This window comes from Triturus cristatus, chromosome 11, assembly GCF_964204655.1.
Source record: "Triturus cristatus chromosome 11, aTriCri1.1, whole genome shotgun sequence".
NCBI lineage: Eukaryota > Metazoa > Chordata > Amphibia > Caudata > Salamandridae > Triturus > Triturus cristatus.
Window position 1 is genome coordinate 629,747,399 of NC_140594.1, and position 14,620 is coordinate 629,762,018.

Consider the following 14,620-nt stretch of genomic DNA (forward strand, 5'->3'; position numbering starts at 1 on the left):
CTGTTCTCGGTCAAGGATATGATCTTGGTGGGCTGCCAAAGGCATGGATAGTAAAAACCGGTTTAAAATGAACAATCGAATCATAAAAGTAAAACCAAGACTTTGTAACATAAGGACTATGTCATCTACGGGAGTGAAACAGCAAAATCCATGAGAAACCATGATGAACAAAAATCGGAAGTTTTCGATCAGCCAATCACAGACTTTCTCTGCCTAAAATTGTTTCACATTATCCTGAAATTTATTATAAAAAGAGTAGTAGAATAGGGAGGGGAGTTGCGAGTTGCTGGTTGTGAGTTGCGGTGGATGCGGTCGATGCTGTCTATGCTGGCGATGACTTATGCTTGCACGATTTCTGGTCCTATGAAGATCTTTGGGATTGTAACGTGCTGAGCAAAGAACTTTCGGACTTTGAGCTTTGACCTGCTTTATTTGGACAATTTAATGGCTAATTCGGTTAAGCAGAGCCAATGAATTAGAGAAAATCCAGATAGCAAGAATAGGTAAATATAATGTCCGGCGATTTAAATATTTGATCTACAAAATTCTAAAACTTTGATGAAACAAATGCTAATATTAATTGCAATAACATTTTAGATAAACAAATATTAATTAACGGAAATTATGAGTTTGTGGTTTTTCATTAAAGAGAATAAAGGATTCTGAGTCTTAAAATATGTTTTAGCTGGTTCTAAATCACTGTCGGGATCCCACTGGTTCCGCTCCTCAGGATGACGCTGAAGCTTAAAGGGGTCCACCTCCCATCTGCCCCTAGTCCGGCGGATGTGTAATACACTCGGACGAAAGGGGTAGGTGAGCGAGGGAAGGACGGAAAGGGACGGCTGGGCGGGAGACCTGTGAATAGACAAACACACAATGAGTGATGGCTCCCTGACCCTTTCCCCAGGCTCCCCCTTGTGTGTAGCTCTCTTACCGGTCGTCTCTTTTCGTCTAACTGTGGGGAAACGAGAAGGGTAGTCTTCTCCTCTTTTCTGAGCGCACGACGTTCTCCAGCACCGTTACTTCACGGAACTGAAGGAACCTCGCTGTGGCGATCCGAGTCGCGGAGATTGGTTGTGTCAAGAGTCTGCGCTGCTACTCTAGGCTCAGCAAGGTCTCGAGCCGAGGAGCGCGATACTGTGGGAAAGCTGGGGCCCGGAAATCCTTGGGCGCTGCCTGTGGCGTTTCGCTGCTACTCAATGCTCCGGGAGGAGCCGGGAGCAGAGAAGCGAAACCCCCAGGTGGAGATGCCCGGAAATCCGTGGGCGCTGCCTGTGGCGTTGCGTTGCTACTCAATGCTCCAGGAGGAGCCGGGAGCAGAGGAGCGAAACCCCCAGGTGGAGATGCCCGGAAATCCGTGGGCGTAGTCTGTCTCTTAGCGCTCTCCCTCGAAGGTTCGAGGTCGCGTCTAAGTCGAAAGGGCTAAAGTCGGGCAGCTGCTGTCTCAATACTCACCGGCTGCCGAGCGAGGAACAAGTAGTAGTCGAGACGTGGTCTGGAAGTCAAGCCGCTGAGAAGAACCATCCACTCGGGTCTTCCGATACCGAAGGCTTCAGAGAATCATCGGCACTGCTTCTCCGGGATTGGCCGCTTTTCAGTGTTTCCGGCAGCGTGAACTGTCACGTGGGACGGGAACTACCGGGAGTTCTGGGGGATGTAGTTCTTGCGGTCGCCGAGTTGCTCGGCCGTAGTCCAGGGGTAGAGGAGAAGCGGCACTCAGCGCCACCTGAGCGCGGATCGTGACAATCACCATCAACCAATCCAAGTAATTGGTCCATCGACCAAGTGGGTGGAGTGCCTTGATGTTTGGGATTAGGAATCTATAGGTGACGAACGATAATGTATATTCTGCAAAAAACTTTTCCTTCCCTATAGGTTATAAGGTACCCCTCACATCTCCAGCGCGATATCATCATCCCTCCTATGTGCAGACTCGTGAGTCAGAGACGTGTGAGTGTTGGTGTTATGGGCCCCACCAATGACTGCATGTGTGAATGAGCTAGTGTGAAGTTGGGTCTGCGACGCAGGGAGGATAGTTATATGATTTCCTTCTTTTTCTCTCTCCGGTTTCGCGCTGGATCACCAGCAATACAGATAATCTATAGCATTTAGTCTGTTTTATGCTCTTATTGTTGCATTCAATCTGTTTTATGCTTTTATAAAATCTCTCTGTACATAAAATTAAGCATAAAAGAAAAGCAAAGGAAGGCAGACTTACTAGATTTGTGAACCCAAGATCTAGAACAAAATCACTGTAAACACTGGAACTGCTCTTACTTTCTTGCAATTCAAAAAGGAACTGTAAGGAGTGCTCTACCACCCTATATGTTCGGAACCTACTGCCCCGAATTAACTTGCCGCTTGTAGATCTATATGTTCATGTCATGACTGTTGCCACCTGATCAGCACTGTGTGGCTCACTAGCTGGGTGTGTACTATACAAGTGCAAGTTCATACATACATTCAAACATATCATGATGGAAACCTAAACAAAAGATAAAAAGATGAAAACTGAATGTGGAAACTCCAAATGTATAATTGTTTTAAAGTGAACATAATTGATTGCATTCAAGTATAATACATAGACTTGCATGCCTCAGATCTGTAAAGCGCTGCTTGAAATGTAAAGCATATTATTTAAACTGTGAATCACACTATTTGGTGAGAGAGGCTGAAAACAATAATGCAATTCAATGTTAAGGAGTCCATGAGGCTGAAACATGGGAGCTAGGAGATGTCAGTCCAGGTGGGCAAGGAATGCTGCTCTATAATGTATGGATGAGCACATCTTCCACTCTTTCCTTCTTCCTTATACTTCACATTGTAAGGTCTTCCCATCCGTGGTGAGTAGCCAGACCTGGCTGAGATCATACGACACATGGCGGAATTTGTAACACCTGTAGTACAGTTGGGTCCATTTCGTTCCTAATGGGTTTCTGTCCGTGATCCCATCCCTAAAAAAAGCAGATAAACGTTAGGTAAAATGTTTATTTGTTGGATTTTAAAGTTCAAGTATTCCAGTAAGAGGTAGAGAGGAAGTTTTTCATGGGTGAAAAGAATTAGGGAGTGATATTGGCTCACAATTAATACAAATAGGGTCACACAATATGGCCTAGATTTACTAACATTTTGCATCGTGGTTGCGCCACTTTTCTGGCAATGGAGTGGCGAGACTAAGATCTAGAAATGCTCTGAAAACAAACAGAAGCTCTCAGGGTGACTCACGGTTCAGAAGTAACCTAACCACTCCTGATTTTTGCATTGTATTGTATTTGTATTCAATCAAAATGCTGAGGTACAAAAAATCTAAACGTCCAGGAAGAACTACATTAGACACACTACTCACTAGACAGGGAACAATTCAGGATCAATCAGTCTCTACATAAAAGCGAAACACAGATTACGTGAAACAAATGGCAACATGTATGACACATAGGGGCTGATTCCGATTCCGGTCGGAAGGGCTCTGACCGATTCGGATCATGTCGGCCGGATTCCTTTCCGACCGAGCCATTCCGATGGGCTCGGTCGGAAAGGAATCCGACACGGATTTCCGGATTGCGGAGGACAGGCTTGGAGAGCCCATCCTCCGTCCGGAAATCTCTCACTACTCCCCCGGCCGCCTCTTAGCGACCGAGGGAGTACGATGGCAGTTTTTCACTGCCTTTTCGTGCCGGTTTTTCCGGATTGAAAAGGCAGTCGGAAACTGTCTTTGGGGGCCCCCAGTAGGGCCCCCATGGTTGTGAGGCTGCCGAAAGGCAGCCTGGGCACCTATGGTGCCCCTCTGTGGATCCCTGCACCCGGTGGCAGGTACCTTGGGGTGCCGCCCACAGGGTGCAGGGATGAACTGCGCCCCTGCTTTCAAGGATGCAGGCATGCATTCCGCTCGAAATTCATGCCTGCATTGACTTGTATACGAGTGCGACCGAACCCTATTCGGTCGCATCGTACTAGCAAGGCCGTAACCGACGACAGCAGGTCGGTCGGTTACGGCGCCTGACCGAGGTTGGACGGACCTGAGTCCGTCCGACATCGGAATCGGCCCCATAGTGTTATTCCTGTAGTCCTGTGCAAATGTCCTTGGAGACCACTGAGGCGGTGTAGCAAGATGGCTGCCAAACAAATGGTATCAGAGAAAGTGAGAGAATTATAGGGGTAGCACTGGTGGTTACTGTGGGAAGAGCCACAAGGGGAGGCACTGACGGGGGCCTCGTAAGAAAAACTTTGAATTCTGTCAGGAAATTCATTTATATATGAATTAAACACCAGCTGTGCCTCTGAATGAGAAAAAGCCAGGCTTTATGGATTAATTCTCTTTGTGTGATAGCGCTTAACATTGGTAAAAGAAGGCAGCAATTGATTCAACATATTCTATATCTAATAGTGTTAGGTTTTAATGTTTTCATCTTCTGTACAAATATTGAAATATTTATTTATACCTATCTGTTCGCATGTGCAGAAAATGCTTGGTGTACTCATATGACTTTGCAGCACTTTTTGCATCCTAAAGAGAGGTTTGCTCTAGAATGACACTTTCAGAATGTTATAGATTTAAATGCAGACACATTGGGCCCAATTCACAAAACAAATCTGTACATTTATACCAATGTAAGTACACCTAAGCATGAATGGGGCTCAATGCCGAAATAAAAGTTGTACATTTGCACTCTTATTTACGTTCTTACACATGGATGTAAATCTGGAAATATGGGGAATTCACATACATATCCAGTAGTACACCTGGAAAACGACACCATTTGCATAGGGTACACATCTGCAATGAGTAAAGTTAGCCCACTGTGCAAATGCACATTCTTTTCTTTTTTAATCCATGGGAAAATCATATTTCTATGTGAACAAACCCTTTCGCCACAGCTCCATATGGTTAGTGGGTCCTTTGCTCCCCTTCCCTCCCACGAAGGAGGGTTACTCCAACCCTCTGTTGGAGTAAACTTTCCATCATTTTAGTCTGGGAATGTGATGGAGAGGAGTTTGTGTATGCCGAAATAATTTCAAATGTGTGGGCGTTCACAAACTTTCAAGGCACACTATACCTTGATGAATGAATGAATGAAATGAATTTTGTAAAGCGCACGTAGCTGCCCTGGGGCGTCCAAGCGCTGGGAAATACCAACTGAGGCTAAAATTGCTTGAGGGAAGAAAACCAACCTAACTATTAATTAATAAACAAAAGCGTTTTCAGCTGTTTACGGAACGAACTAAGGTCGGGGTTGGATCTTAAATGTTGGGGAAGAGCATTCCACAATTTGGCCACGTTAAAAGAAAAAGAGCGGCCTCCCGATCTTGATTTCTTTATCTTCGGAACAATAGCCAGATTGGCAGAGGATGAGCGCAGATGTCTGACAGGCTGATAAGGTGTAATAAGGGGAAAGTTAATTGCTGGGCCTGAGGACCAAAAGGCCTGATGTGCAATACAAAGTGATTTGAAATTAACTCTTTCCCTAACGGGAAGCCAATGCAGTCTCCTTAGGCCGGACTTTACTGATGATCTGCGGGGGATTTGTAGAAGAGTCCGTGCTGCGCAATTCTGTATCAACTGCAGTTTGCGTAGAGTAAAGTCCGGAGCTCCCAGAAATAAAGCATTCCCGAAATCCAACCGTGATTGGATCATGCCCAGAACCACGGTCTTTCTTGCTTCGAAAGGGAGTAGAGGAAGGACCTTCCTGATGACTCTAAGAATGCCGAAACAGATAGCAGATAGTCTTATTGCCTGCTGATCAAATGACAGGGACCTATCCAGCCAAACACCAAGGCTCTTGATGGTATCTTTAGGCACCGGGGCCGGTCCCAAACTGGGTGGCCAAAGAGTATCAATGGAAGAAGGAGCGAGACGACCTAGGAGCATGAGCTCAGTCTTGTCTCCGTTGAGCTTGAGACAAGACTTGGTCATCCAACTCTTAACCATCTCCAGACAGACTGCAAGATCCGCACACACTAAGGATCCCCCTTCCTGTGCCAGAGAGACCACCAGCTGAGTATCGTCCGCGTAGGTAATGATCTTAATGCCATACGGCTGGACGATCTCAGCTAGTGGCCTCATGTAGACGTTAAATAACGTCGGGCTCAACGATGATCCCTGTGGGACTCCACATCCCAGAGGCTTACTGGTGGAGGTGACAGTGCCCTCATATACCTGGAAGGATCTATCACTCAGGTAGGACCTGAGCCACTCCAAGGCCTTGTCAGATATTCCGGTGTCCAGGAGACGTTGTAAGAGGATATCGTGATTGACGGTATCAAATGCCGCGCTCAGATCGAGGAGGATTACTGCCACCGATCCTCCCCGATCTAAGATCCTCCTGGACTCCTCTGTTACGGCCAATAGTGCAGTCTCGGTCCCATGCTTAGGGCGGAAGCCTGTCTGGGAGGGGTCGAGCAGCTGGTTTTGTTCGAGAAAGGTTGTTAGTAGGCCGTTTATATATTTCTCCAAGATTTTGGCTGCCCAAGGCAGCAAGGAGATCGGGCGAAAGTTGTTAGGATTCTTGGTGTCCAAATTAGGTTTTTTAACAAGAGCTCTCACCATGGCCTGTTTCCAGGCCACTGGGACTGTGCTGGTAGAGATCGAGGTGTTTAATACAGCTAACAGTGTAGGGAGGATGGTCTGAGTCGCAGAGACTAGAATGTGTGGAGGTGCTGGGTCCCTAGGGGAACCTGACTTCACCTGATGCATGAGGGAGGTGAGATGGTCCACATCCATCTGGGGAAATTCCGCCAGCACTGGGAGGCAGTTGGATATGTTTTCTTGTAGGGGACATAAGGATCCTCAGAATCCCCATGACTTATGTGTAATTTTTAATATTGCACAACTGTATGTAGTTGGGGTTTACAATTACCATTCACGTCTGCCAAGTATCCTTTTGCACATAAAGATTAGCAGAACATTGGGCCATTTTCAGCTGTAAACACAGGTTAAAAACGTGGTCTAGAATTTAGAAGCTTTGCACACCATCCTTTGTTGATACTGCACCTCTTACTACGTCAATGACTGTGCCCACTCTTCTGCCAAACCAACCTCACAGAATATTAGCATAGCTAATAATGTAAATGGTTCTTTTCTTAGGACATCCGAAGTACCATTGAAAAAGGTAAAATAAGGTAGGCATTTTAAAGGTAAAATGTGTTAGGGTACTTGCATTTTATTATGTTTCATAACAAATGTTATCCTGGTTACAATTCATTGCTAGGGGTTCCTACTCTCCACACCATAACCTGCTCCTATGAAGTTTGTTTCTAAATAGAAAAAAACGGACAATTCAGGCATGCTACCCCAAATTTGCTATTTTTCACATTTGTCCCAAGATAACTGTAAGAAGGTGGAGTATTATGTAGTGATGCTTTTTAGGCTTCACAATGCAATACTCTCAGGAACTCCAAAGATGCTCCATGGATTCACAATACTAAATCCTTAGGTCAGTCCTGGCAGAGTAGCAAGTGCAGTCAGGCTTTACTAGAGGAACATGTGTTAAGAATTTGAGAGTATTAACATGGATGATAAGTAATTGACACATCTCAAAAGAAATCGGACATCAATTTATAAAAATAAAGCAGATTTTATATCATTTTAGACACCAAAACAAAGTCAATCAGATACGTATAACTGGAGTTATAGATTTTAGAAGCAAAATTAAATCAGTGCAAAATAGCAATTTAAAACTTTATCATTGTGGTCAATGAAAGACACCACTAGTGACAATCGGTCACTTGCAGGTCAATTTGAGTGGAACCCAAGGAGAGTTAAGGTGACACGGGTCCCAGGACCAGGCCACAACAGTCAGTTGGATTTTACCAGGCTCGAGAAGCCCGGGTGCACAGTTGTCCTGGCTGTCTGAGTTGCTGAACGGTAGTTGAAGGGAGCTGGTTTTACTGCTTACACATAGCTGTTGGTGAACAGGGTGCAAACATTCCACAACTAAGCCGCTGATATCAGATGAAGGTTTTGCAGGGTTCCCTCGAGGTGCAGCGTTGAGTAAAGGTGGTGGTTGCTGGACTGACGACCACTAAGTCTTGGCAGCGGTAAGTTCAGCAGGAAGTTGTTTTGACGTCCGGCGATCCGGGGAACACGGTAGCAGCCTGTAACTTGGTAATGGTCAGGACTACATTTCATATCATGCAGTAGACTATCTATTTTGGGCAATCCCTCGGAGGGCCAGATGGCCAGCGATTCTTTGGTTCAGGTGAGCTGTTTTTATCTGCCACTGCAGGGGACTAGTGCCATAAATCCAGGGGAGTCTGGTGATGCCTTTGGCTTTCAAAGGGGTCACTCTGTCTGGGGGAACCGAATGTTGGTGCAGGATGAGTCACATTCGTGCAGTTCCAGGAAGGTTGCAACAGGCGCAAAGTATCACACATTTGTTTGTGCAGATCCTGTTGTTGCAGATACAGGTCTCTTCTTTGTCCTCCTTTGCTCCTGAGATGACCAAATCGGGGGGGGGGGGGTGTGCATCACCTTACCTACCTAGTACCCTCTATTCTACCACTTTTTAAAGCTGCAGAAGTCTACCTCAGCTGTACAGGCCTGGTAATCCACCACATAGGTGTGGCTAGACTTTTGGGGTAGAAACCTCTTGACTACATAATGTTCATGCCTGCCCTGGTGCAAATGCACCTGGGGGTAGGGGGGTTGCTGTTCCTTCCTTTGGTAGGCAGCCTGGATGCATATCAGAGGCGATGAAAGCTTTGAAGCACACCGCTTGATGTGCCACTTCACTACCCATCCTGTCAGGGAGGGGAGTGTGACCTCCTTCCCGTCCAGGCTATTGTTCCTGACTCCTGGGATAGTTCACACCTCCTAGCCGGGGGTAAGAATCCTGTCTTGGCAGCAGCAGCTACGGGCTGCCAGCCACAGCACAGGGAAGGCTGGGGCAAACAGGTGGGCAACCTTTAAGTAAGCCACCTGGGTGCATGCCACATCATTTTTGGCATGAGAATTAGGTCAGGGATGAGGATGTAAATAGTTTGAAATGAAAAATGACATATTTCGCAGTACCATAAGGGAGCTGGCAACCCCGAGGTTGCCCAGGTGCCATCCCATGTTATCCTATGGACCTCTGAACACTTATTGTAACCTTTAATAGAAACAGTCAATACAGGGATATATAAGCTTGCACTTATATGTCCTCACCCTTGATATAATGTACCCTGCCTCCTGGGCTGAGGAACCTTCCATAGGGGTGACTGACCTACATTGAAGATTGTCCTCACCATGTCCGGCAAGGACAAAGCACTAAGTTGAGATTGAGCAGTTTGCACTGCTCCTGCAGTCTGTAATGGCAGGCCTGCTGTCAGTGGTTTACTTGGGTCACCCAGGGTGACACAAACAGTGCTCCAGGCTCTGGTGTTAGAATAAAAATAGCTGTGTTGCTTATATATATTTCTGCATAAGTCAGCATTTGCAGCACCATTTTATGTTTGGCCGCCATTTTGATCCATGAACGAAACTAATCTCTCTCTCTGCCTCTGCGAGAAGCAGCTTTGGTAATTTTAGTTTTCTCCAAGGTTGGGCCTTGCTGTACTAATAATTACACTGTTCTTATTAGCACATACCTTTCCCACTAGATAGAGGCCCGCTTCCATTAGTCCAGCAATGGGCTCAAGCAGAACGACCTTGGCATAGAGATAGTGTGTGCTCTGTCTCAGGATCAAAACTTATTCTTCTGTACCTCCTTTGTGTAGCTGCTTCCATCTGGAATTTTCCATTCTGGGCGTGCTTTCTGTGCTTCTGGATCGTACATAATGTATCACCATGTTTTCTGAAATCAGTCCTCTCTGCAGCACCCCAAAGCGACTGGGCAGACAGGGCTCTGCTCCAGTGTATCTGAAAAAACATATACTTGGTTTGTATTCTCTACTTCCTGACCGACTCTTCATTTGTATGGAAGGCTGAGAGGTGGTCGTGAGTGACCCGGGTGGCCCTATTTTGGTCACTTCCTTCACTGGTGACACCTCTAACACCCATGCCCTGGGTACCACAGGTACCACATTCTAGGTACCTATTAGGGGGTTAAAATCTTGCCAATTGGGGTTTCCAATGCACACATATCAGTTTCAGGGAGATAGCACGGACACTGGGGCCTGGTTAGCAGGCTTCAGTGCAATGTAAGAGTCGAAAACCAGCATCTAGTAGTACAAATGGGGCAGAACATGGGCGGACAACTGTAAAAAGCCTGTTTTCCTAAAATGACTACACAGGGTCGCACATCCTGACTCTTCTATCTATCCCAAGATATTGCTCACACCTGCTCTGTGGCCCCAGAGTCCACCAGTCAGGGAGTTTGAACTAATCTACCCTTGTAAACTGGGGTTGAGGTGAATAACCATCATATCCCCTCAAAACTCTCCAACAGATTTGGAGTTGGATTCTAAATTTATCTTCCTCATTCCATAACAAATATATCTAGCATACCTAAGGTGGAAGCTCCACCCAACACGCTTTAGACAGCTGAAAGCTAAAACTTGGCAGCTACTTTCTTTCGTTATTGCCCTATTCTCTAGCACATTTAAAGTGGAAAAAGCACATGGTACTTTGTTAGTTTAGACTGATACAGTGGCATTGGTGCTCTGCATAAGGTAACAAAGTGACACATCTCTCACTCTTCCACTTGAATGATGACAGAGAATTGCACTGAGAGAGAAGGATGGAGGCTGCCGAGTGTTTTCAGCAGTTGAAGTTGGAAAAAGTTAAATTGGAGATAAGAAAATGACTGGATGTTTCTACTATTTTATTTTGGTAACCACTGAATGCTCAAGCGCACGTTGACATCAAGTTCCCCTGAAAAGAATCTTTTTTTAAAAATAAAATTGTATTTTATTTTGAATGTAGCATATAAAACATTTAGTAATACTTTGTCCATAAATTACACCAATTAATTACAAGAATCAAGAAACATGCTATATAAAATAAATATAGTAGGCATAGAAAGCTCTTAAAAATTGCACATCACATCAAGCTAGAAACTTTCCATTCTTTCTATATTCTATTTACTTTGACCATAGAACCAACTCTCCCTGCATACATAGTTTCACGATCCAATTTTTTATTCATTTTAAGTATCCATTGGGAGAGGGTTGGGATAATTTCAGATTTCCAATTTGCCAAGATTAGTGATCTGGCTACCAAAGCGGTGATAAAAATAAATTGACGTTGAGAAAATGTGAAAAGGCCCTGAGCTGCAGCTAAGCCTAAGAGAGCTGTGGAATCCTTAAAGGGGAGATCGATTGCCAATAGTCTTCTTACTTCTGACAAAACATTTTCCCAGAAGCTTGCAATTTTAGTAAAGGTAAATCCCACATGTAGCCAATCTCCTAGAACCTGACAGCCTCTAAAGCAGCGAGGATTAACTGCAGGATAGATTTTATTAAGTTTGGCTGGAGTGAAGTAAATCTGCCATTTACTAAAAAAGGACAACCTCCTTAAGTTAGCTGCTTTCACTGTTTTACAACTCATTTTATTAAAAAAACACCATTGCTAAAGATTGAAACGATAATCAATTGATTGAGAGATTTTTTCCAAATGGTTTAGGACTATTTGATCGTTCTGTGTAGATTTAAGCAACCTGTACCAATTCCCAATTGCACGAGTTTTCAGGATAAAATGCACTTTACTTAAAATTAACCATTTCAAATTAACCAGATTTTTCAAACCCACACAAAACGTATTTATCTGATAGTGACTGAATAAAAGAGACGTCTTGATGTTATTAAACGATCTAATTTCCTGCCAGGTTCTAAATCTATCATTTAAAAAAAAATCCTGAAGCTTAGAGAAACCAAATTTAGCCCAGTGATCGCAAGTCCGAGCAGAGATGTGTAAACCAAAAGGGAGGCATTCCACTAATCTCAGCTGTGGATGTAACCAAGGGATATTAAATGTCTCCCAGATCCTCTGGAATTGAAAAGCCACTAATTTAGGAAATTTATATCGCGATCTCTTTGAAAGCTTCGGAATTCGTAGAAACGGTGCTAAAGCAATCTCCATTTCGCCTAACATTAACTCAAGAAAGAAAAAATGCACAAGATATTTCTACAGAGTCGTTATAATTAAGCAAGTTCATCAGTGAAGCTTGGTAGTATAAGCGTATATTAGGAAACACCAGACCCCCATCTATGACTTCTAATTGCAAAGCTTCTAACTTTAATCTTGGTTTCTTACCCTGCCAAATGAATGTATTTGGCAGCCGAGGAAGATAATATCAGACTAGACTTGGCTAAAATAAATGAATTTACACTTATCGGGGGCTATAAAATCAATCAAGCTAAATCAGAGGCACTTCTTTTTAACTGCTCGCCAGCTGTCTTACCCCTTTTGATGCAGGCACAACATCTTGGGTCTCACTCTATAAGGTATCTGGGAATATTTTTGTCATCACACTTGGAAGATCTGTTTTCACTTAATTATATTCCTACATTCAATAAGATGCGAAACCAGCTTTCTGAATTGTAGGATCTTCATCTTACTATTATGGGCAGAGTAGCTCTCATCAAAATGAATATACTCCCCCTGGTCTTATTTTTATTTTCTAATCTGATGGTTAAAGTACCTCAGTCTTTTTTTGAGAAAATTAATTCAGAATTGAGATCGTTCATTTGGCAGGATAAGAAACCCTGTAAAGAAACTTGATACATAGTTCAAATACTTTTGGGAGATACCATAGTCCACGTAACAATCGCAGAACAAGTTCCAGGAGTGCTGGCCGTTTAAGGGCAATCCTAAGGTATGTGAAAGAGTCCAAGAACTCTTGCAAGCACAGGCCCTAGGTATAGTGTTTTGCCATAGGTACAGTGTTTCTCCATAAGATACACCTGAGCACGACAGAACATATAAAGCTAGCAAAGAAATGCTAAGAAAACCTCTTTCACTTCTCATTTTCTTCATTTTTAGCAGAGTTTCAATATGGGTAGATAATGTAGTCCCATCTAGAGGGACTTTTGTAGTCCTATACCCGGAAGGACAATACGTGTGGCACAAGACACTCCAGGGAAGCAAGAGATCATTCCTATTAATGTATATTGTGCAAATGAGCTAGCCCTGGCATTTTTTCCAGACTTATGGCCCATAGTCTGGAAGTATCTGTGGTATTGGCTGGTGGCCTTGTTTGCTTCTTATCAGGAGAATTAGAAAGCCAGCACTGATCGAGACCTACAAGACAATTGGTGGATATGATTCACAGAATTTACCTCTTTGATGTGTGGAGGGAATGCCATCCTCAAAACTCAGTGTACTCATTCTATGCAACCCCCAAAAACTATAGAGCAGAATTGACTACATATATGTGTCCCGATATCTGCACTCAGTGCTTAGCATCCTCCTATTTAGACCGCCTATCTCATATGACTCACCGCACTGTCTTATGTACATGTGGCACAAAGGGACTAGCCAGAAAATTAATATACCTACCACTTGAACCATACCTCGATTCACTCCAAGCATGAGGCCAGCAAACCCTACCCTCCTTAGGAGAGTTACATTCACCCTTTAATAATCCATCCATCCATCTGGTCGTTGCATACTTGGTCTAGAAGGGAGAATGTGATGGGGTCTTTGTAAATTATGACTATTCCTCCTCCTGTCCTGTGTGGTCTATCTAGTTTTTGTATGTGGTAGCCATCAGGGAGTGCCACTGCAATTGCTGGGTTGGAATGTGGCTTATTCCAGGTTTCTGTCAGGAACCCTATATGAGGGTTCGTGGAGGACAGCAGGTCCCATATAATAACTGCATGTTTTGGAAGAGACCTTACATTGGCCAGAAAGCAGTTCCAGCCTTCGCTACTATCTGACCTTGGAGGGCGCATACTTTCTGTGAGATAGTGATCAAGTCTAATGCCCTGCTCAGTAGCTTTATTGGCTTTCTGAGGTTGAGCTGGTATGCTTTGAAATTTACAGTTATTGCATGAAAACGGTCCCATTACTTCAGTGGGTGTGAAACATGCCTTATTTACTGTTCCTCCGTTTGTATAGCCGTTATTAATCTTAACCAGCTCACGACTAGTGTAGGTGTGAGGAGTCCTCACCTTATTAGTCAGATTTGGGGCAACATCGGCAGGGGTTCCTGCTTCTGACGACGTCCGGGCTTGCCTTAGGCGAGCCTTTGGCTCATGCCTGTCCAGGCATGTGATTTTATACCGAGGTAAGCTAGACTGCTAATCTACTGTAAGAATTGGGTGGGAAGTGGTCGAGCCTCACTTCCAGTCTGTGGCTCCTCCCTCCAAACAACTGGAACAATCCGTGCTGGACCGGGGAGGACGCCGATTCAAAGTGCAAGAGGTGAGCTAACTCGAATAAAGTGAGGAGGTTTAAAAATAGTTTGTGCAAATACAGCGAGTTTAAAAGCAGTTAGACAGCAGAACAAATGATGTGAGAGCCCTGTCCCAGGCGCTCTCCTTGTGCAGTTAATCAGCTAAGCTCTGTGCAATTTTAAAACAAGATAGGAAATATTGATAGGAGCTCTTTCCCAGGCACTCCGCAGTTATGTGCTCTGTTACTGATCAAATCACCTTGGCAGCCTTAAGCGCGTCCGCTGCGCGTCTGTCCAGGCATGTGATTTTATACCGAGGTAAGCTAGACTGCTAACCTCCCGTCAGGATTGGGTGGGAAGTGGTCGAG

General features: G+C 44.4%; 1 protein-coding gene across 4 annotated transcripts in view; it reads right to left on the bottom strand.

Annotated features, from left to right (window-relative positions):
* Positions 1–2,518: 2,518 nt before the first annotated feature.
* LOC146785200 (fish-egg lectin-like) overlaps positions 2,519–14,620 on the bottom strand; it is a 211,976-nt gene continuing 199,874 nt past the window's right edge. For 3 of the 4 annotated variants that reach the window (XM_085634092.1, XM_085634091.1, XM_085634090.1), the window contains exon 4: positions 2,519–2,954. In XM_085634092.1, the coding sequence (XP_085490218.1) occupies positions 2,810–2,954 (145 nt within the window). In that variant the 3' untranslated portion in view covers positions 2,519–2,809. Of the gene's footprint in view, positions 2,955–14,028; positions 14,478–14,620 lie in introns of those variants that run through there. The other variant, XR_014970582.1, reaches the window with a different exon arrangement.